The sequence below is a fragment of the Monodon monoceros genome, unplaced genomic scaffold, assembly GCF_005190385.1.
Source record: "Monodon monoceros isolate NGI ecotype Baffin Bay Population unplaced genomic scaffold, NGI_Narwhal_1 Super_Scaffold_22, whole genome shotgun sequence".
NCBI lineage: Eukaryota > Metazoa > Chordata > Mammalia > Artiodactyla > Monodontidae > Monodon > Monodon monoceros.
Window position 1 is genome coordinate 11,349,257 of NW_021703779.1, and position 21,663 is coordinate 11,370,919.

At 40.1% G+C, this 21,663-nt stretch overlaps 1 protein-coding gene across 1 annotated transcript in view; it reads left to right on the forward strand.

Annotated features, from left to right (window-relative positions):
- Positions 1-27: 27 nt before the first annotated feature.
- The window catches only part of OFD1 (OFD1 centriole and centriolar satellite protein), a 60,118-nt gene continuing 38,482 nt past the window's right edge, over positions 28-21,663 (forward strand). The window contains 9 exon segments of the mRNA XM_029240420.1: positions 28-398; positions 554-652; positions 4,857-5,057; positions 6,955-7,023; positions 7,111-7,141; positions 14,832-14,939; positions 16,804-16,940; positions 17,267-17,440; positions 19,897-20,003. Of these exon segments, the coding sequence (XP_029096253.1) occupies positions 560-652; positions 4,857-5,057; positions 6,955-7,023; positions 7,111-7,141; positions 14,832-14,939; positions 16,804-16,940; positions 17,267-17,440; positions 19,897-20,003 (920 nt within the window). The 5' untranslated portion in view covers positions 28-398; positions 554-559.

The following is a 21,663-nucleotide window of genomic DNA, read 5'->3' on the forward strand; positions in this document are numbered from 1 at the left end:
CGGCGCAGCTCCGGGCTTGCGCTGTAATGCTCTGGACTAGGGCGGCTGGGCTCTGAGGACCTCGGGGAGGAGTGGAATCAGGTCTGAACGGTTCGAACTCCGGCTAGTGCCACTACTTCTCTGGTCTTCTGTCTCCGGTCTCAGCCTTCCAGCCGCCAGTGAGAGTCACGCGTGGGCCACAACCACGCCCGCCTATCAGAACCGTGGAGAAAGGAAGTGCGTTGTCTCTGCCTGAGTTCTTAGTTCGGAGTTCAGCTTGTTCCTCCCGTTTTGTTGGGACAGCGGCAGGGCTTTCCGACCAGGGATTCGCTTAGGCCTAGGCTTGCACCCCGGTCTCGGGCTCCACCTCCGGGCACAGTAGGGAGGGCTCGGGAGGAAGCTGACACCTGATACTTCAGGTAGGTACATCTGCCCCCTCCTCGGGGCGGGCGGAAGTGAAGCCTTGTTTGTTTCCGTTAAACAGCCTTTGGCTTCCTTGGAGGCCACCGATCCGTCTTCAGAAATTCACGTCCCTTCTGCCCGTCAGGTAACCCGTAACCGTTTTCTTTTCTAGTTCACCATGCTCCCCAAATCTGATGTGTTGAGTCAAGATGAACTGCGCAAAAAGCTGTACCAGACATTTAAGGATCGGGGTATACTGGACTCACTGAAGGTAACACTTTTAGGCATATCTGTTACATAGATTTTACAAGTGTAACCTGTAACAGGTCCACATGTAAATACATCCATGTCTTGGGTTTTAAAAATAGCATGATACACAGATTGTATTGGAGAATTACACTGCTCTGTTCCTGTGTAACTCTTAAATCGTAAAACAAACACATTTCAGTAAGGTTAGGTTTGTTTTAAAGATTTGGCTTACAGGTTCCTGAGTTAATAAGTGGTTTTGTAATACTCATATTTGAATAGGATATTGTCACCATATAGAAAACATTAAGGGACTGCTTACTGTAGAAAAGTTGGGGGAATGAGGAATTTCTTCTTTAAAATATATTGAAAGGTATAAATACTTGAGCAGCAAATATTTCTTAGTACACTTTCATGTATGAATTAACAGCAAGGAGTAGGATTAGCTGAAATGTGTTTTCATTACTATATACATTTCAAAAGACCATTTTACACTTAAAATGGGAAATTAAGGACAATTTTTTCTTGTCCCCTCCATTGTTTTTGTAACTTAAAAATACTTCAGACTCATTTGAAAAATATTTCAAACTCATCTGATATATAGAAAAGCATACAAGAGAAGTCATCTCTAATACAAGTACTAATTGGCATAATGTCGTGCGTATTTGTGTATCCTCTTTACTATTATATGGTGAGCATTTTCCTGTGTCCTTAAATGTGTCTTGAAATCCTCATTTTCATTGGCACCAGGCTCATCTTTGGATCTTTGGACATATGGGTAATTTATGCAGCATTCCCCTGTTATTGAATATTTAGGTTATACCCAGGTTTACACATTCCTTCAATTGCATCTCTCACTTTTTGCCTAGGATAGATGAAGTGGTATTAATGAACAAAGGGCGTGAACATTTGTAAGGTTCTTGGTGTATACGTCTTGTTTCAGAAAGGTTGTAATACAACTGACCCTTGAACAACACGTGTTTGAACTGCTCAGGTCTACTTATATGTGGACTTTTTTCAATAAATACCTAGTACAATACTACACTGTCTGTGGTTGGTTGAATCTGCTGATGCAAAACTGGGGATATGGAGGGGGCTCCTAACCCCCGGTGGCTGGAGGGTCAACTTCAGTTTATATTCCACCAGCAGTTTGAGAATGCACGTCTCTCTCCAATAGTATGATCATGACATGTTTTAAACCAATCTAAGACTGAGAAACTCTATTATTTTAACATTCTTTTGTTTATCAGTGAGGTTGCGTATATTTTCTGGCCATTTGTATGTTTTCCATGGATTGGTGGTTCATGTTCCCCTTGCGTGTTTTTTTTCCCTAGGGTGCTAGTGTTTTCTTATTGATATGAGTCGTTTTAATGGAAATTTAATTTTTTTTCCATTTTTGTGACAATACTATCTGTCTTCAATTTTAACTTGGCTCTAAAAATACTGAAGTTACATTTTTATGTGGTCAAGTCTATTGTTTACTATTTTTGTGATAATTCTCAGTCATTTTCCACTGAGAATGAATATTCACTTTTTTACAGTTTTTAAAAAGGCTATTTTTTACGGTTAATTCCTTAACCCACCTGAAATTAGTTGTAGTATATCACGCATTATTCCACTTTCTTAGGCGGAATGGTTCTTGCCTCTGGGCATGGTGTTTGTTCTCTTACTGTCCTTTGGGCTTGGTTTGGTAGGGTTTTACTTCATGTCTATAGTCCAGTTGATAATGACCTATCATTATCTATTTGGAGCTATCCTTGTTAGGCTTTGGTATCAGGATTATGCTAGCCTTGTTCACTTTACAGCTGCAGCTTCTCCTAAGGAGAAATACTGTTTCTTGTTTGCAGCTGGCCATTCAGTTTGTTATTCTAGTGTGATCAGTGGCAGGGGGGATTTTGGCAGGGGAGATTTTTACTTTCTCAGTCTGAGCTAATTTACTTTCTCAGTTTAGTGACCTGAGTTCTAATTTTTACAATTCATTGAAGTTTTGAGTGGCCTAATTCACTTTCTCTTTGGGTGTTTGGAAAGAATTTGTATTTATGATTAAGTACAGAGTCATATGGGTATCTGGTAAATGAAATTTATGAAAAATCTTCTTTTTCTTTATTTTGAGTCTACTCTGTCAGTTGCTGAGAGATGTGCTGAGGGTTCTGGGTCCCTAAGTCTTGTCCCTCCTACTTCCCCTCTCCCCACAATAATTGGCCGTCTTTCTTTTTATTCTTTTTTTTTTGTTTTTTGAGCAGAGAAAGGTTTATTGCAGAGCCAAGCAAGGAAAACAGGTGGCTCATGCTCAAACCTGAACTGTCCTATGGTTTTTTGGGGAAAAGTTTTCATAGGCACAATTTGGGGTGAGGGCTCTGTCCTTATTTCTGTCTTAGGGATGTTGCAAGCTTTAATTCTGGATAGATTTCCCTCTTGGCACTGGCTGCTGGAAAGCCCCCGGCCTGTTTTTGGATTCCTTCCAGCAAGTGCTAGATGGCATGCTTTTTGGGTGTGTCAAGATGGAAATTCATCTGTAATGTCATTGCACTGTTTGCTACTCTTCCTTTTACCCTGCTTAAATCCCTTGTTTAATTCTTAGCCATTTCAGTACTTGTTTGCGAGACACCCTAAATCCTTTTGTTAATTAAGCTGAATCAAAGTATATTTCTTTGTTACTATGTTACAAATTTAATTAAACCACTAAATTTTACTGGTGGAGGAGGCTTTAGTTTTCTCTTTTCAGTTACTTAACTGTATCAGATGAGGCAAAGCATATATATTCTGTTTAGTGTAAATGTGTGTTTTACTATAGGATTTTATTTTTGAATTTTCGAATCTTAGTTTTTTATACAGCAGGTTCTTATTAGTCATCTATTTTATACATATTAGTGTATCCATGTCAGTCCCAATCTCCCTATTCATCCCACCACCACCCCACCCCCTGGCCACTTTCCCACCTTGGTGTTCATATGTTTTTTCTCTATATCTGTGTCTATTTCTGCCCTGCAGACTGGTTCATCTGTATCATTTTTCTAGGTTCTACATATATGCGTTAATATACAATATTTGTTTTTCTCTTTCTGACTTGCTTCACTCTGTATGACAGTCTCTAGATACAGCCACGTCTCTACAAATGACCCAATTTCGTTTCTTTTTATGGCTGAGTAATATTCCATTGTATATATGTGCCACATCTTCTTTATCCTTTCATCTGTTGATGGGCATATTAGGTTGCTTCCATGACCTGGCTATTGTAAATAATGCTGCAGTGAACATTGGGGTGCATGTGTCTTTTTTGAATTATGGTTTTCTCTGGGTATATACCCAGTACTATAGGATTTTAGATACATATATAAGTTCTGTTCTGTACTACTAACATAGAACTATATATAGAACTAATATATTCTCTTTAGCTAAAGGATAGAAGAAAGAGATGTAACGAGAACTTCATTTGTTTCTTGTTTGTATTCTATTAATAACAATTCCTTAGATGTTATTTACTGCTGAACCCCGTGAATCTAGGCAGTGTACTCTTAAGCTCTGCCCAATTGTATGTTTCAGATTATGTGCAAAATAAATTAGAACAAATATCCAGCAGTCTGATGAGGGGATTTTTTAAAAACCAAAATGAATAATAACACTGGTATTGTAACTTTGAGAAAATTAGCCACCTGGAGCCTAAATTTCCTCATTTATAAAATAGGGGAAAATTATATTTCATAACGTCTAGAATTGTAAATAGTCCACGTGAAAGTGAATCTTAATAAGCCTTTTTTGGGTTTACTGATTTTTCTCTTGTGTATACTATTTCCCTTTTGGGAACCTAATTTTATTTTGATCAATATACTTGAATATATTTAACCCAGTATTATTTTTGTATCCTCCAACAATTTGCAGAGAGGTGAGGAAGTAGCAGAGTTTTCTCCTGTATTTGGTACCCCAATGAAAAGTTGCTGAACTGGGCTCGTAGGGAAGCAAAGTTAGTCTCAACACGTTCTGGCTCACCAGCAGCTCACTTGGAAGCTGGTGAAAGCAAGCTACTCTTTCTAGAACCCACTGGGCTGCTTGTCTCACAGGGTAAAACAGAGTGTCCAGGGGAAGGTTCCTAACTTGTGGCCAGGGATTTAGAACCATTCTGGAAACTAAAGGAAGGATTCTAATTCATGTGACAAGTCTGTGTCCTGCCAGTAGAAAAAATCCTGCTGAAATTTTTTTTCCCCTCTTGTTTTATTTTTTATGTGATCTAGACGCAACTCCGAAACCAGCTAATTCACGAACTGATGCACCCTGTACTGAGTGGCGAAGTGCAGTCCCTGTCCGTCTCAGTGGAAGGGAGCTCCCTCTTAATAGGAGCTTCCAACTCTCTAGTGGCAGATCACTTACAGAGATGTGGCTATGAATGTTCACTTTCTGTCTTCTTTCCCGAAAGTGGTTTGGCAAAAGAAAAGGTAACATCTTTGTTTTTCTGTCTCTGAATTTTCTGTTAACAGCTTCTCCCTCAGATAATAGCTAAGTGCTCCTTGGCTAGCTGGGTCCCTTTCTTGTTTATCTTTGAAATTACATCGTGTATTTGTTATAATGTGACAAAGGAGTATGAAATCTGACAGTTACCAATTCCTTGGTATCTTGATTTGTCTTTATAAAATTGTGATGTTTTGGAGCTAGAAGTGATCTGACACTGTATGTAGCCAGAGGACACAAAACTGCCATTTATGTTGAATGTCTGTTGTGAGGCTGGCACTGCTGGTCACTCTGCAGGTGGTACATGTATTACAGATGAGGATCCAGAGTCTGGAGAGGTGGGGTGATTTGCTCAAGGTCACATGATTTGTAAGTGGCAATGCAGGGCAGTAAATCTAGATCTACAGTGTGCTGTCTTCAGTATGCTACGGTCTCTTCAGATATTTGTCATCTTTGTGATGACATAAGAGAAGTGAGGGATAAGTAACTTTTGAAAACCTGTGGAGTTCTTAAATATTAGAACACCTTTTACCACTTTCTTAATTACTGTAACTATCTTTCCACCAACCGCTGAACATACTAGTCACACTTGGTTATTTTAAAGGCAGATATAGCAAACTTTCCCTATTTTTTTTAATAGACATAATTTTTTAGAGCAGTTTAGGTTCACAGAGAAAATGCACAGAAAGGGAGATTGCCCATCTGCTCCCTAACCCCACACATGCAGGCCTCCCCTGCTATCAACATTTTTTACTCTGTACATTTTTATGTTCAGTGAACCTACATTGGCACATCATTACCTGAAGCCCATAGTTTACATTAGGTTTGAGTCTTGGGGTTGTCCGTATGTTTTTACTCTTTATCTTGGCCATAATTGTCTAGAAGTGTGCTATTCAGCTGTTTTAAGAGAACAGCAGTGTTATTAATGGAAAAACTTAAAATTTAAATATGCTGTATTTATTCATTAACAATCAGATTTTACCAACATTAGGAATTCTTTGTTGATCCTTCTATCTAACTTTCTAATTACATTTCACAATTTTGCTTCTAGAATGAATAATGTGTCAATTACATGGTTAAAGCAGTGATTATCTAGTTCCCACACTTAAAGGTTTCTATAAGCTAAAATACTGTGCAGAATATTCTTTAATGGAAAACTAATTGTTGAATTTATCAATGTTCTCAGGGTAGACACAGCATGTTTTTCTATAGTATGTATTGTTTACTAAGAATACTCAAACTCTTTGACCATATGTATATCTAAAATAGTTTTAAACATTTTGTAGTTGTAAAGATAGTACAAACTTAGTTTATTTGCATTTTGAAGCAATAGTAATTTTTAAATGTCATTGCAATTGAAAGACCCTGGAATGCACTCATATATTCATTGGTGCCTCAGATGTTTGAGTGTTTCTTATCTGTAAGGCATTAACCATTTTATTAATGTTAGGCACATTTTTTTTTTTTTTTTTTTTGCTGTACACGGGCCTCTCACTGTTGTGGCCTCTCCCATTGCGGAGCACAGGCTCCGGACGTGCAGGCTCAGCGGCCATGGCTCACGGGCCCAGCCGCTCCGTGGCATGTGGGATCTTCCCGGACCGGGGCACGAACCCGTGTCCCCTGCATTGGCACGTGGACTCTCAACCACTGCGCCACCAGGGAATTATTTGGAGGTTAATTACGTGATCAAGAGAAAAATATTATCCTTTTGACTGCAGCGTTTATTGTAACTTAATATAAGAAAGCTTATATGTTACATTATTAGCATAGTTATAATCTTATTTAGTCTGAACCATGATTTTTAGTCTTAAATTGGGATGTTTCTGAATATATCACTTACACATTGATGTTAAAATCTGTGTACTTCTAAAAAATTTTTTTAAGGTATTTACTATGCAGGATCTATTACAACTCATTAAAATCAACCCTGAATCCAGTCTCTACAAATCACTGGTAGGATTGTTTCGCTTTTATAACCTGCTTTGGTTTGTTAATAATAACTGAATAGTTGAATAAAGGGAAAATATTTTCTTTTAACAGATTTCAGGATTTGATAAAGAAAACCAAAAAGGTAGGAGCCTTCATCTTTGTAGAGAATAGGAACATTTTTGTTATATATTGTTTTGTATAAAAGTATGAAACTAATAATTTTCAGGTGGAAGAATAGGGAATTTGAATTGAATCATTTGACTTTTTTCCTTTCTGACAATACCTTTTTAAATAGAACGATTCATCTGTTTTACAAATGTGGATCCTTTCCCCCAAGTTTTAACCTTTTAAAATTACTATTACTCAAATGAGAAAACTGGAGACAGCATCAAGAGCCCTACAAACGGATTGAAAGCTGGTCTTTGTAGAGATACCCATGGTTTGGAACATTTCCAAAACAAAAACAAATAACATTTAGGCCACTATATTTGTATCCTAGATATGCCCCTAAGTACAATATATAGAGTATTGCATTAATATTGGCTTAAAGAATTAAATATCTGTTAAGTAATGTGCTTTTTTTATTGTTTATATAGGCCTGATAAATTGCTTTAATTTTGGCCTTGATAATAACCTTCAAAGAGTCCATAACTACTCTGAGATAAAAGAAAATGTATATATTGATCTCTGCCCCCAGTTGCTGTCACACAGCTCCCAAAATCCTTGTAATTTCCTAAGTGATAAGAACACAAGGAGCATATCTTGTTCTAGTATTGGTCTTTGACTTCCATTCTTGACACAGGTCTCCTGAAACCCTTGTAATTTCCTGGGTGATAGGAGTGTCTTGTGTTCAAATGAGCCAACACTACGTGGGTCCCTGGGTGGCTCCTGGATGAGGGCTGGTCACTGGAAAGACCAAGCCATGATTAGAAGCTTGAGGTTTTCAGCTTTGCTCCCCATTCTATTGAAGGGAGGAGGACTGAAAATGAATAATTGATCATTTTTGTGAATAATCGATCATGAATGTGTGATGAAGCCTCCATAAATCCCAAAAGTATGGGGTTCAGAGACCTTCCAGGTTGGTGAACACATGGAGGTGGTAGGAGATTGGCACACCTGGAGAGGTCATAGAAGCTCTGGGCTCCTTCCCACATGTACCTTGCCCTGTGTATCTCTTCTATTTAGCTGTTCAACTGTATGCTTTATCATATCCCCTTTTTTATGTATAAGTTTATTTATTTTATTTATTTATTTTTGGCTGTGTTGGGTCTTCTCTGCCGCACGTGGGCTTTCTCTAGTTGCGGTGAGCAGGGCCTACTCTTTGTTGCAGTGCGTGGTCTTCTCATTGTGGAGCATAGGCTCTAGGCGTGCAGGCTTCAGGTTGTGGCTCGCGGGCTCAGTAGTTGTAGCTCATGGGCTCTAGGGCATAGGCTCAGTAGCTGTGGTGCACGGGCTTAGTTGCTCCGTGGCATGCAGGATCTTGCCGGACCAGGGCTTGAACCCATGTCCCCTGCATTGGCAGGCGGATTCTCAACCACTGCGCCACCAGGGAAGCCCCCATCATATCCTGTAATAAACTGGTAAACGTAAGAAAGTGTTCCCTGAGTTTTGTGAGCTGTTCTGATATGTTAATGAAGCCCAAGGAGGAGGTTGTGGGAACCTCCTATGATTAGCCAGTTGCTCAGAAGCACAGGTGACAACCTGGGCATCTGACTGGCACCTGAAGAATGTATAGGTATGGTGGCAGGGGGTGGTCAGTGTGGGACTAAGGCCCTTAACCCATGGGGTCAGATGCTGCCTCCAGGTGGACAGTGTCAGAATAGAGTTCAAGTGTAGGCCACCCATCCGGTGTCGCAGAGAATGGCTTCCTGTGGGGAAAAGCCCCACACTGGGTGACCAGGAGAGTCAGAAGTAAGTGTTGTGAAGTGTTCTGTGTAAAAGTCAAGGGGCTCACAGGGAGGGGAGAGATGGGAGGGAAGAGGTGGGTTTTTCCCTACACAGAAGGAGGGAAGCTGAGGTTTTTTCCGTTTACAACTGCTATGGGTAACAAGCCACAAGCTGGACTTGATGATGCACTTGGTAGTATGAACATACGCGTTACAGGCAAGTTACCAGCTTAGTTGTTATTTAGATCTTTTCCAAAAAATCCGTAACATCATGTAATGGCCTTTTTGTGTTAGCGTGCTCCTTGATTTTGTCTGTTGCCAGCATTGCTACCATCCCTGCTGGGACATTAATTCGGGACTTGCCATTTGGCAAACACTTGAGTACCTACTTTCTGCCAGTCATTATTCTGTGACTTAACTGCCTGGTCTCCCGGGAGTATTGTTAGCAGAGGATAAGTAAATTGGATCAAAAGACATTCTGTTTTTATTTTACTGTATTATTGAAGTATAGTTGACCTACAATGTTGTTAATTTCTGCTGTACAGCTAAGTGATTCCGTTATACATACATGTACATTCTTTTCCATTATGGTTTATCACAGGATATTGGATATAGTTCCCTGTGCTCTTGTTGTTTATCCATCCTATATATAATATTTGGATCACAAGACATTCTAGATCACCTGCAAAGTAGGTTATACTTACTGAAGTTGAGGATGGTAGGTGATCCTAGGTTGTAGATGCTATGGCCGTGCTGTTTAGTGTAAGTCTGTGATGGGAATGTTTGTATGTGTGTTGCCTGATATGGTAGCCACTAGCCACATGGGGCTATTGAGCATTTGAAATGTGGCTAGTGTGACTGAGGAACTGAGATTTTAATTTAAGTAGCTACACGTGACTAGTGGCTGTCACGTTGGACAGCACAGTTCTAAGTAAATAGCTGTTGTCTGTAGTGTAACTATTTCAGAAAGGGATTTAGGGCTTGAAGGGATATTAAGAAATAATCCATTTATTTATAGGTATTTTTACTATTAAAAATAGCTTTGCACCTTTAAGCACTCTTTAAATCTTTCTAGTTCAGAAAGACATCTGGCTAACATCTCTTACCAGCTTTATCCAGCATCCTAGTAAAATTTATGAAATTCAGAAAACTGAGTTGCAGACATGTCATGCATCCTAATGACATAATTTGGATAGAATTATTGGGTAACAGTAAAGCAGCTACTGTTAAAATGAAATAATTTAAAAATTGGTGGCTCCCCATTAAGAGATTGAGACCATCAGAAAACATGTTAAGAAGATGTTTTGTACCTAACTGTTGTGTATTCCCTGACAGAGATCTTTGGTCTTATGTTACTGTGTCTATACTTTGAGAGTGCTGATCTGTTGAATGGTTACAGTACTTTTCCCCTAGATTCCACTCACACATCCTTCCCACCCCTAATTTTTCCTTTCAAAGATAATGATATCCAGAAAATAGCTGGCCAGAGAATTTGGACACTGGCTCTTTTCTTTCTGGAAGTTAAAATCCTTGCCTGTGATTGGCAAAAGAATAGATAGATAGAAAGATAGATAGATGGATAGATAGATAGATAGATAGATAGATAGATAGATAGTTTAGATTGGTCAGTGGGACAGAATAGAGAGCCCAGAAATAGATCATCAACTAGCCTTTAACACAGGCAATTAAACTTTTCAGCAAGTGGTGCTGGAACAGTTGGACATTCTTATGCACAGATATGAACCTGGACGCAGACCTTACACAAAAATTAACTGAAAATGAATCATATATCTAAATGTAAAACACAAAATTATAAAACTTCTGGAAGAAAGCATAGAAAATCTTTGTGACCTGCTGTTTGGCGATGAGATATAATGCCAGAAGCATGATACATGAAAGAAAAAATAGACCAGTTAGACTTTTGGCAAAAGACATCCAATAAAGGACTTGCATCAAAAATACACAAAGAACTCTGAAAACTCAACACTAAAGAGACAAGTCAGTTAAAAAATGGGCAAAGGATCTGAACAGATAGCTCTCCAAAGAAGATATACAGGTGGCAAATAAGCATATGAAAAGATGCTGCACGTTATTTGTTAGAGACATGCAAATTAAAACAAAAATGAGATAACATGGCCAAAATCCAGAACACCTTCAGCACTAAATGCTGGTAAGGATGAGAAGCAATAGGAACTGTCACTCATTGCTGGTGGGAATACAAAATGGTACAGCCACCTGGGGAGATAGCTTGGTGGTTTCTTTTTTTTTTTAATAAATTTATTTATTTTTGGCTGCGTTGGGTCTTCATTGCTGCATGTGGGCCCTCTCTAGTTGTGGCGCGCAGGGGCCACTCTTTGTTGTGGTGCGCTGGCTTCTCATTGTGGTGGCTTCTCTTGTTGTGGAGCACAGGCTCTAGGTGCGTGGGCTTCAGTAGGTGCGGCACGCAGGCTCAGTAGTTGTGGCTCTCGGGCTTAGTTGCTCCGTGGCATGTGGGATCCTCCCAGACCAGGGCTCGAACCCATGTCCCCTGCATTGGCGGATTCTTAACCACTGCGCTACCAGGGAAGCCCAGTTTGGTGGTTTCTTGCAAAACTAAACATAGTCTTACCATACAAGCCAGCAGTCATTTTATTAGGTATTTACCCAAGTGACTTGAAAACTTAAGTCCACACAGACACCTGCATGTGAATGTTTGTAGCAACTTTATTCATAATTGCCAGAAATTGGGAACAACCAAGATGTTATTTGGTAGCTGAATGGATAAACAAGCTGTGGTACTTCCAGACAGGGAAATACTATTCAGCTAAGAGGAATGAGCTACCAAGCCATGCAAAGAGATAAATGAATCACAAATGTGTATTGTTAATGTAAGAAGCCTGTCTGAAAAGGCTACGTGCTATATGATTCCATTTATGTGACATTATGGAAAAGGCAAAGCTATAGTGATAGTAAACACATCAGTGGTTGCTAGGGATTTGGAGGGAAGGGGTAGGAGGTTACAAGAGGTGAAGCACAGGATTTTTTTTAGGGTGGTGAAAGTATTCTTACGATACCTGTAATGGTATGATACATGGCACTAGACATTTGCCTAAAACTTGTAGAACTGTACAAAGAACAAGCCTTCATTTATGCAAATTTAGGAGGTCAGGTGATCTCAGGATGGAATGCGGACTGTGACAAAACAATCTAACTGTAGTAACCTCACTGAAGTGGGTGGGGAAAAATATGCTGAGCTATCTAACTTTGGAAAGGAATGAAAACTAAGATGAATGGTAGAAGGAACTGTACATAGGCTGTGTATTCAAGGTGAGAGTTATTTCTCATGGGAGTGCTGGTTAATAATTCTGAAACCATGATATACATATTCTGGAATGGAACAATTAAATAAGTAGATAGTAGATGGCGGGAAGACAGCTGTTCACTGCTGGAGTGGGAATTTCCAGATAAACAAGGGGAGGAGACTGGGATGGTCCATACAGTAATGGCTTAGTTGGAGACATTAGTATGAACTCATGTTTAGCTTAATTTAGATACAGATGATACATAGAGATATTTATAGATATGTTTGTGTACACAGGTTAGTGTGCATTCATATTTCATTGCTGTCTAGGCTGAGGGACTGGAAGCAGTGACACCCCAGTTGCAATGAGCACACCTCGAGCCCAGTTTGCAGTACTAAGATTTGATTTCTAATACCATTCCATAATAATAGGAACCAGGGCTCCTTGGAGCAGCGGTTGAATCCAGGAGTGGAGCAGAGACTATACAAGATGAGCCTGGAGCCCCTTACAGTGCTAGAACCTAAGGAAGTGCTTAAGACAAAAACCCATGATGAAAATGCTCCCAGACGCCAAAGCTGGAACAATTGGAGCAACAAAATAAAAGAGTGGGTTTTATCAATGAGTTGTAGAATTACACATGAATTATAATTACCAAGGTATAAAACAGGAGTCCATACTGATATAAATAAATGACTGAATAAAGGAGGAGACTAGACGTATCCTTCTTGGGTGGGGGTGTGGAGGGGAGAGAGGGGTTGTGGTACTAATTAGGGGCCTGCGGAAAGCACTGCAGAACTTGGAAAAGGCACCAGCGTTAGGAATGCTGAGGTGGAAGAGCACACGGCCAAAGCTGACCTCCTGCAGGATCTTCAAGATATCTGCCAAACATTGACCTTTGTCCATAGAGGGAGCCAAGATCTGACCTCAGCGTGACAGCAGGAAGGGCTGAGGTGAGAACAGGCTGATAGGAAATGGTCAGAAGAAGAGGGTGGATGAGACAGAAGTGTTGCAAGGCAATGAATATAGAACAGAGTTTATATCTACAGTAGGGGAAGTAAAAAAGAGTATTTTGTATGATATCACTTATAGGTTTATTTGTGTCATATTTTAGATTCCACATATCTATGAAACAGACTCACAGACATAGGGAACAGACTTATGGTTACCAAGGGAGAGAGGGGATGGGAGAGGGATGGAGTGGGAGGCTGGGGTGAGCAGATGTGACCTATTGTATATGGAGGGCATAAATAACAAGGCCCTACTGTAGAGCACAGGGAACTATATTCAGTATCCTATGATAAACCATAAAGGAAGAGAATATTAAAAAAAATGTATGTATGTATAACTGAATCACTTTGCTGTACAGCAGAAATTAACACAACGTTGTCAATCAACTATACTTCGATTTAAGAAAACAGTATATTGTAGTATCTGCAGTAGAAGAGAAAAATAAGCCCTTAACTTGGCTGATACAGAAGTCCATTCACCTGTTCCAAGAAAGTGAAAACTTCTAAAATTTATACACATGACTTAAAAAAAAAAAGTTTCAGCCAGTTCCCTGGTGGTCCAGTGGTTAGGACTGTGCTTCCACTGCCAGGGGCCTGGGTTCGATCCCTGGTCAGGGAACTCAGATCTCACAAGATGCATACTGCGGCCAAAAAAAAAATTTTTTTTGAACTATTCAGAAGGGTATGAAGTGAAAGAAGAGTAGGAATTTCTGTTCATATTCTCTAATTTCACTTTCTGCTGATAACTAGAACAAAGAGTGTCTTGTTTATCCTACCAGAATTTAGTTCACAGGTGTCAAAGTCTGTACGTAATTAAAACATACACTCATACATGGAATCGTATTATAGATATTGTGCAATTTGCTTTCTTTATCCACCAATATATCTTTCTCTAGCCGTGTACTTAGACTAATTATTTTTCAGAATGTATTTAGTTAACCCCCATTGATGGAGATTTTATTGTTTCATTGCTTGTTTTTTGCCATTAGAAACGTGAGGCATGTGGTGCTACACCCGTTTTGGAAAGTATAGCTGTGTAAATTTAGAGAGGTGGAATGACTAGGTGAAAGGGCACTTGCATTTTGAATATCCATAAACACTGACAAATTTCCCTCCCAAGTGAAAGAGCACGCCTGCTTCCCCGCTCCCTTGCTGACACTTAGAGTGCTAAGATTAAAACTTTGATAATACACTTATCAGGAAAATAGAATCTTTCTGTCGTAGTATTAATTTGCATTTATTTATAATTTTGTTCATGTTTATTCAACATTGAAAATTTTTTTCTGTGAACTTTGTCCATGTCTTGCCCTATTTTTCCATTTTCTTACTGATTTGTAAAAACTCTTTTATGTTTATGAAAATTAGTCCTCTGTCTCTGTATTATGCCAAATAGTTGTTTCCAGTGTATCGTTTGTCTTTTGACTTTGCTATTTCATGCCACATGTAAGTTCTTAATTTGCATGTTTGATGAATATTTCTCCCTATTGCTTGTAGGTTTCTGTATCATGCTTGGAAATGCTTTTCTTCAGAAATTATTCTTAAAAGATACATGATGTAAAAAAGATAATGTTATAAAACCAAGATTGCATAAACAGTGATTGAGCACAGTTGAATGAAAGAAAGTTGTGAAACGAAACTATACACGTTGTGTCGTTTAGGTTTTCTCATGCAGTTTCTGAAAGAATTGGCAGAATATCATCAGGCTAAAGAGAGTTGCAGTATGGGAACTCAGACAAGTTCAACATTTCCCGTCAAAGACTCCCTTGGTAATTATGGTCTTCCATAATTTCACTTCTTCCGTTTTCTCTTTTGAATGAAGGAGATGACCTGATGTACCGTATTATATATTTGTTGCTTGACTGGGAGGGATGCAAGCTGCTGGCGGTAGAGGCGCTCATTTTTTCTGTGATCACTGCTGGGAGGGACCAGGAACTGCTCTCCAGGGCTGCTCGTCCCTTCATGGCCGCCAAGGCTATGCTTTCCAAATCTCGTGGGGATCCAAAGGCCCACTTCCTTGTCTGTTGGGTTGAACCTTTCTTGACTGGGAGGTTCTTCCCTGTATCTCATCTAACTTTATAGCCACTAAAGTGAGAAGATCTTAGACTATTTGCATTGCAGAGAACTAGAGAAGTCAGTGAGCCATCCCTTCATATTATAAGTTGAGAAAACTGAGGTCTCCAGAGGAAGAGCAACATGGCAATGCGGAGTCTGGGTCCAAGTTGGACTGATACGAGTCCAAGTTTTCTCGTCAGTGATCCAGAGCCTTTTCTGCTGTGCAGGCTTTCTCTAATGCCATACTGCCCTTGAGTTGTGTGCTCAGGAGAGAAGGGAAACAGCTGGCTAATAGGATATGGTTAATCGATTTCTTGGCCCTTCCTTACTCTTAAACTGCACTAGTTCCTTTAACTTGTAAAAAGATAAGTTCATAACGTGTAAAGACCATATTGTATTACTACGCCTTTCATTTATTTAGGTGTAGGTTTTATTGCATTAGAAACATAGAACATGCTTATTCTACAGCAGTTCTGTTCAATAATACAAGCCACATGTGTAATAAAAATTTTCTAGTAGCCAAAGTAGAAAATGTAAGAAGAAATAGGTGAAATTTGTTTTGGTAGTATATTTTATATAACTTAGTATGTCTAAGATATTATTACAACATGAATCAATATGAAAAATATTAATGAGGTATTTTACGTTTATTTTTTTGCACTCAGTCCTTGATATCTGGTGTGTCTTTTATGCTTAGAGTACATCTCATTTTGGACTGGTCACATTCCAAGTACTCAGTATGGCCAAATGTGGCTAGCGGCCTGCATTGGACAGTCCAGGGCATTTGGAAAATCCAGAAAAGGAGATGGAACGTCATATCTAAAGTTTTGCTGACCAGAGACATACCTGCCAAAATTTTAATCTGCTTCTGCCAGGCTTTTCTTCCTATGCCTGCTTTTTGGTGGTGTTGGTGTTACACATGATTAAGATTGTACGCGAGGGCCAGGTTTGCAGTGTGCTGCGTGGTTTCAAATCCACAGTTGGTTTGAGGGCTGCAGGTCTGTTGGAAAGAGTGCCAGAATGCAAGGCAATCATAGACCTGGCTTTAGCCCTGCTGATGCCATTATAGAGTTGCTTAGCCCTCTGGACGTCACTTCAACTGTATGGGCGTCTGTTTCCTCTTCAGTGGAGAGGAGGAGTTGAAACACATGATCTTTGTTTAATCTTAAGGTCAGTGTTTTGAAAGTGAGTCAGCGTTAACAAAAGTCCAGTGAAGAGCTCTTTCCCATGGCATTTAGACACTGGAAAGAGATGCCCGTGTTTTCTGACTTGAACTGTACTCTCTGTTTTCTTTTCCCCTGACATTTTATGATGAGGATTCTCAGACATTCAGAAAAGTTGACACAGTTTTACAGCACACACTTGTATACCTCAAGTCTGCCATGAAATTTGCGTTATGCTTGCTTGATCACTTACATGTCCATCCATTAAGCTCTCTCACTTTTCTGATGCATTACCAAGTAAATTGCAGACATCCTTACACTTTCCCTTAAGTACACTCTTTGTGTTTGAACAGCGCTCTGGCCTCTTGCTCACCTGCCCCGTTTCTCTAACCTTTCCTGTGTTGTTTTTTGATAGCTGAGAAGCTTCAGCTTATTGACGATGAGTTTGCAGGTGCTTACCCTCAGCATCCAAAGTTAGAGTCTTTAGAAATCAAGTTAAACGAATATAAGAGAGAAATTGAACAGAAGCTACGGGCAGAAATGAGTCAACAGGTAAGATTTATCTTGTTGTTACCAAGCGTGATGTTTTTGCTTGTCTTTTAATGTCTTCATCTTAGGTATATGGGGAAATAACTAGAATCTTTACTAATGAATGTGATACTTTACTGTTGTGCATGTTATTTCTCTTTCCAGATGATGTCATTTCTTTATGACTTTTGAACGCACCCTATAAGTACAGTGAATGAGATGAAACATAAAGACGAATTAAAACTAAATATATCTAGACAGCATTAACGTTAAACCTAACAGTGAAGAGAGAATGTTACTGTTTCTTTGGTATAGTTTGGCATTTACAATTATTTGTCATCAATTGGCAGTTGAAGTATTTTAAAGATACTGAAATAGCGAAAATTAAAACAGAAGAGAAAAGAAAGTGTGAGAAGGAATTACCTGAGTTCCGGAACGAACTTGAGACAGCTTGTCAAGCAAAACCTGAAGCCCTGACTTCTCAGGAAAAGGTGACCCTTAAGAGAATTCAAAAGCACCAGGAGGTAATATTCTAAAATCATTTACCGGGTGGCTATTTCCGGGCTGTTTCCCAAGTAGGGACTGGCGTCAAGAGCGCAGGTAGAAGCACTGGGCTTAGAAAGGATGTGCAGACACCCTTCCTCTGAGATGGCTGGAGGGAAAGGACTGGGGATGGGACTGTCCATGCTGGGAGTGGGAGAAACTCATACCAAAGAAGTGGCAGATTTGAGGCTTCGGTAGCAGCCTGGGGGAGAGGATCAGAGGTGTGGAATGGCTGCTTGCGGTAAAGGAAGAGCAGCCCTGGGAAGCAGATGGGGCTGCCTGAGCTATGTTGAGGCCCCAGCCAAGGTGGGCAGCCTGGAATGGCAGTAGACCAAATCCAGTGCTTACAGGCGGTGGCTCTGGCGCAGCTCTCGGGACGATGTATATATAGTGTCGGTGAGGGCGGAAGGATAGAGGTGCTTGGGGAGAGGGGTTTGAGAGCACTGAATTTCTTTGGCTTTGGAAAGGCAGCCCATTTCGTGGAAGACATGGGGGTTGGGTGGGGTGGGGAAGGCATCCCAAGAGGAGGCTAATATAAAGCAGCAGAAAGGGTGATGTGGCCGTCTGGAAGACATCGAGAAGCAGGTCTGGGGATTCTGACAGGTGGAAGAATAAGAACGGGCCAAGAGGACAGAGTTGCAGGTGGAGGTTTCAGGTCAAGACTGGAAACAAAGCACAGCGTGCTGCCATGGGGGCAGAGGTGAGGTCCCCGGAGTGGAGGCGTCCAGGGCTGCCGGGGTCATCCATTTGGCCGTTTGATCTTGTCCCCCAGGAAGGTGGCTGGATGGGAGGTGGAGAGGTTGCCAAGTGGCAGGAGGGTGTGCCGGGAGGGATTGGATCCATTGCTTTGGGAAAAACAGGTTCCTTTGCCAAGGGCATGTCTTAGACCAGGCTGGATCTGAGGCCTTCTTTCCTATGGACAGCGGGAGCTTCTATCAGGAAGTTCTGTTAAAAGTAGAAGGCTTCCTCCCAGCGTCCACCCTTGCTTAGAGCTTCTCAATAAGACCCAGTTATTTAATGGTAATTGTACCCCCTCTACAAGTTTTATATAGCAGTTCTGGGAATTGGGCTCGCTTAGCTATAAAATAAATGTTGGAGTCACAGGTGTTTGAGAGGCTTTGATTATGTTTATGCTAACAGCGTCATCTTCAAAATAGGTGATTGACTAATTCAGAAAGAAAGACAAATAGCACATGATATCACTTATATGAGGAATCTAAAATATGACACAAATGAACCTATCTATGAAACAGAAACAAAATCAGGGACATAGAGCATAAATTGGTGGTCCCTGAGGGGGGTGGGGGAGGGGAGATGGAGTGGGAGTTTGGGATTAGCAGGTGCAAACTATTATATACAGAGTGGATAGACAAGGTCCTACTCTAGAGCACAGAGAACTGTATTCATTATCCCTGTGATAAAGCATAATGGAAAAGAATATGAAAAAGAATATGTATTTGTATAACTGAGTCACTTTGCTGTACAGCAGAAATTACAGCATTGTAAGTGGACTATACATCAATAAAATTAAAAGGTAGATGATGACTAGATCAGATCAACCAGTTAACAGACTCAAGCCCTCGTTTAGTCACCTGATTTTCTGACGGCACTAGTGAAGGTAGCCATCCTTGTGAAGAGCACCGTGCCTTTATTCCACCATCTGGAATGCCCCTTGCCTTCTCTGCCTGATAAAACCATCCAGTCCTTCAAAATCCAGATGGAATGTCATGTCCTCATGATGCCTTTCCTGACCCCCACTGATGGAGTTCTTTGAGCTTTGTTCGTGCTGTGGAGTCTTGATGTACTTTGGTTGTGAAATCATCAGTGTAGTGTGACTGTTGGTTTGTCTTTCTCTCCCTGACTAAACTGTGAGTTTTTTAAAGGTGGGGACTGTCCTATATCTGTCCATCATTGTGTATCCAACTCCCAGTGTGCCCTTGGACATGTGATAGGTGTTCAGGAAACCCTTGCTCAGGGAGCACATACATGGAAGTGTGGCCATTCATTCGGGACATCAGGCGAGCTTGCTGACTGAGCCAGAATCACCTCTGAATTGAAAGTTTCAGACAGTGATGGAACTATGGGGATTTGTTTAAGTTTTATTGCTGAATGCACATTCTGTTTCATTTTTTCTTGCTGAAGAACTTAGCGAAATTTTGTAAGTGTCTGAGAGATGTTAATTAAGTAATAAAATAATGAGACAAGGGATGTTAGGAATATAGGGTAATGTGGCTTAACAGTCCTTGGGGGAGGAGGGAGTAAATTTTTGTGGAAAAAAAGGCAAAACATATACCTCACATTGGAACCTCTTGACAGTGAAAATTGTTCCTCTCAGTGTTCGTACTTTGCTTTCTGGAATTCAGAAAGCAGGGTATTAGTTCAAATCTCTTTTGTTTTCTTTAGCTTGCTTGCTAAAAATTAATACTTTCCTCTACAGAATGAAACAAAAGAAATCTATACTCAAAGGCAGCTTCTGCTAAAAGATATAGATTTGCTGAGAGGCAGAGAAGCTGAGCTGAAGCAAAGAATTGAAGCTTTTGAATTGTAAGTGATGTGTATTCATTTTGGACATTCAGAATGAATGAAATGAAAAAGAACAACTAAAAATGTCTACATAGCCAATATTAGCTGCAAAATAGAGTTCTTGGTTGTAAAGGTGATAGCACCTAGCTTCAAAAGGCACAAGTTAAGAGAAACAGGGACGATGGTTTCACTTTTGAAATATTAGACACTGGGATGAAAGCAGAAGGAGACACCATCGTCAGGCTTCAGTGAGAACAGACAATTTGCAGAAGCGAATTAACGCTTTAATAGATCATACGTTTCGCATTTATGTTCAACCGTTCAGATCTCACAGTTTCATGTGCGTGTAGTAACTGAATTCCAGATAGCCAGACCTGCCACACTGACCTGCTCTGCTGGAAAAAAAGGGAAACACGGTGGCTCTGAGTTAACTTGTACTGGGTGAAAATATTTCTTGTGATATGTGTGTGTTGCTTTTCCTAAGTGCTCACCAACGTTTCATTCTTCACTTCTTACCTGGGATTCATAGCAAGGTCAGTAGTTTTGTAGTTTATGGAATAAGCCTTCTTTCCCATTTGGTATGTGCCATTAATTGGCATTCACAGATACTCCAGGAACCTTCTTTCATTAAAGGATTTGTGTTCATCTTCATTGATGTTGTTTTCTCATTTGTATAAGCTCGGTTTGTTTGATTTCTTCTCTCTGCCAACCTTACTCTCTTTCTGGCAGTACCAAAGAGGTAAATTGATCATAAGAGAGAAAAGGAACACAATTTGGGTAGCGATAGTTCATGATTATGTAATCACTTATTTACCTCCTCTTCCCCTCCTCCTCCTCCCTTCTAAGCATAGTATATAAGCTAAATAAATGTACTGGTTTACTGCTCCTTTATGTACAGATTAACCAGCAAAGGGAGCTAACACACAGAGCTTTTATCCTTTGCTTGGAATAGTCTGGGTTCCCTAGCACTTCTCATTATGGCTTGATCTAAGTCCCTATGAACCCAGTTCTCCGGCTCTGAAATTGATCTTGTGCTTGATTTAAGGTCTCACCAGGAAGACCATTCCTTTCTTCGATGTTGGGACTTTCTGATTCATCCATCGATCTTTTGCTCTCTTTTCAGTATTTACTTTTCCGTATTGAATTAGTAGACTATGAAATGCCAGAACAAATCTTCTGTCTTTAATAGCTATTGGCTAGTCAGTTAAATCTTACAGTTAGAAACACTATTATAGAAGAAACAAGCACTTAAGTGCACTAGCTGAAGTTTGGTTTGTAGCTTTGTAACTAAAAACATCATTCTTTCACCCCTGAATTGATTATGGCTACTTACCCCTTATGACCTTTTTTTTTTTTTTTAAGTGCGAAACATCTCCTGTGAGAAACCACTTTGGTTTTGGCACTTGCCCACTCCCACCAGTCAGATGCCACTGTAGAGCTCCATTTGCTAGTTCAGATCCATCGTCACTAGGTCAGCTCATTATAAAAGAGGTGGGAGACTTCTGGCTCTGCGTTCGCATTTACTCCCCACAGCCGTGACAGGCACAGAACAGTTGAGTCTGTGGAGCTAGAAACACATGGTATCTTTTCCGCCTAAATTCTTCAAGTATTAAAGTTTGCCGATTTGCCTTATCTGTTTTTGCTAATTTCAGGGCCCAGAGGCTACAAGAAGAAAAAAACA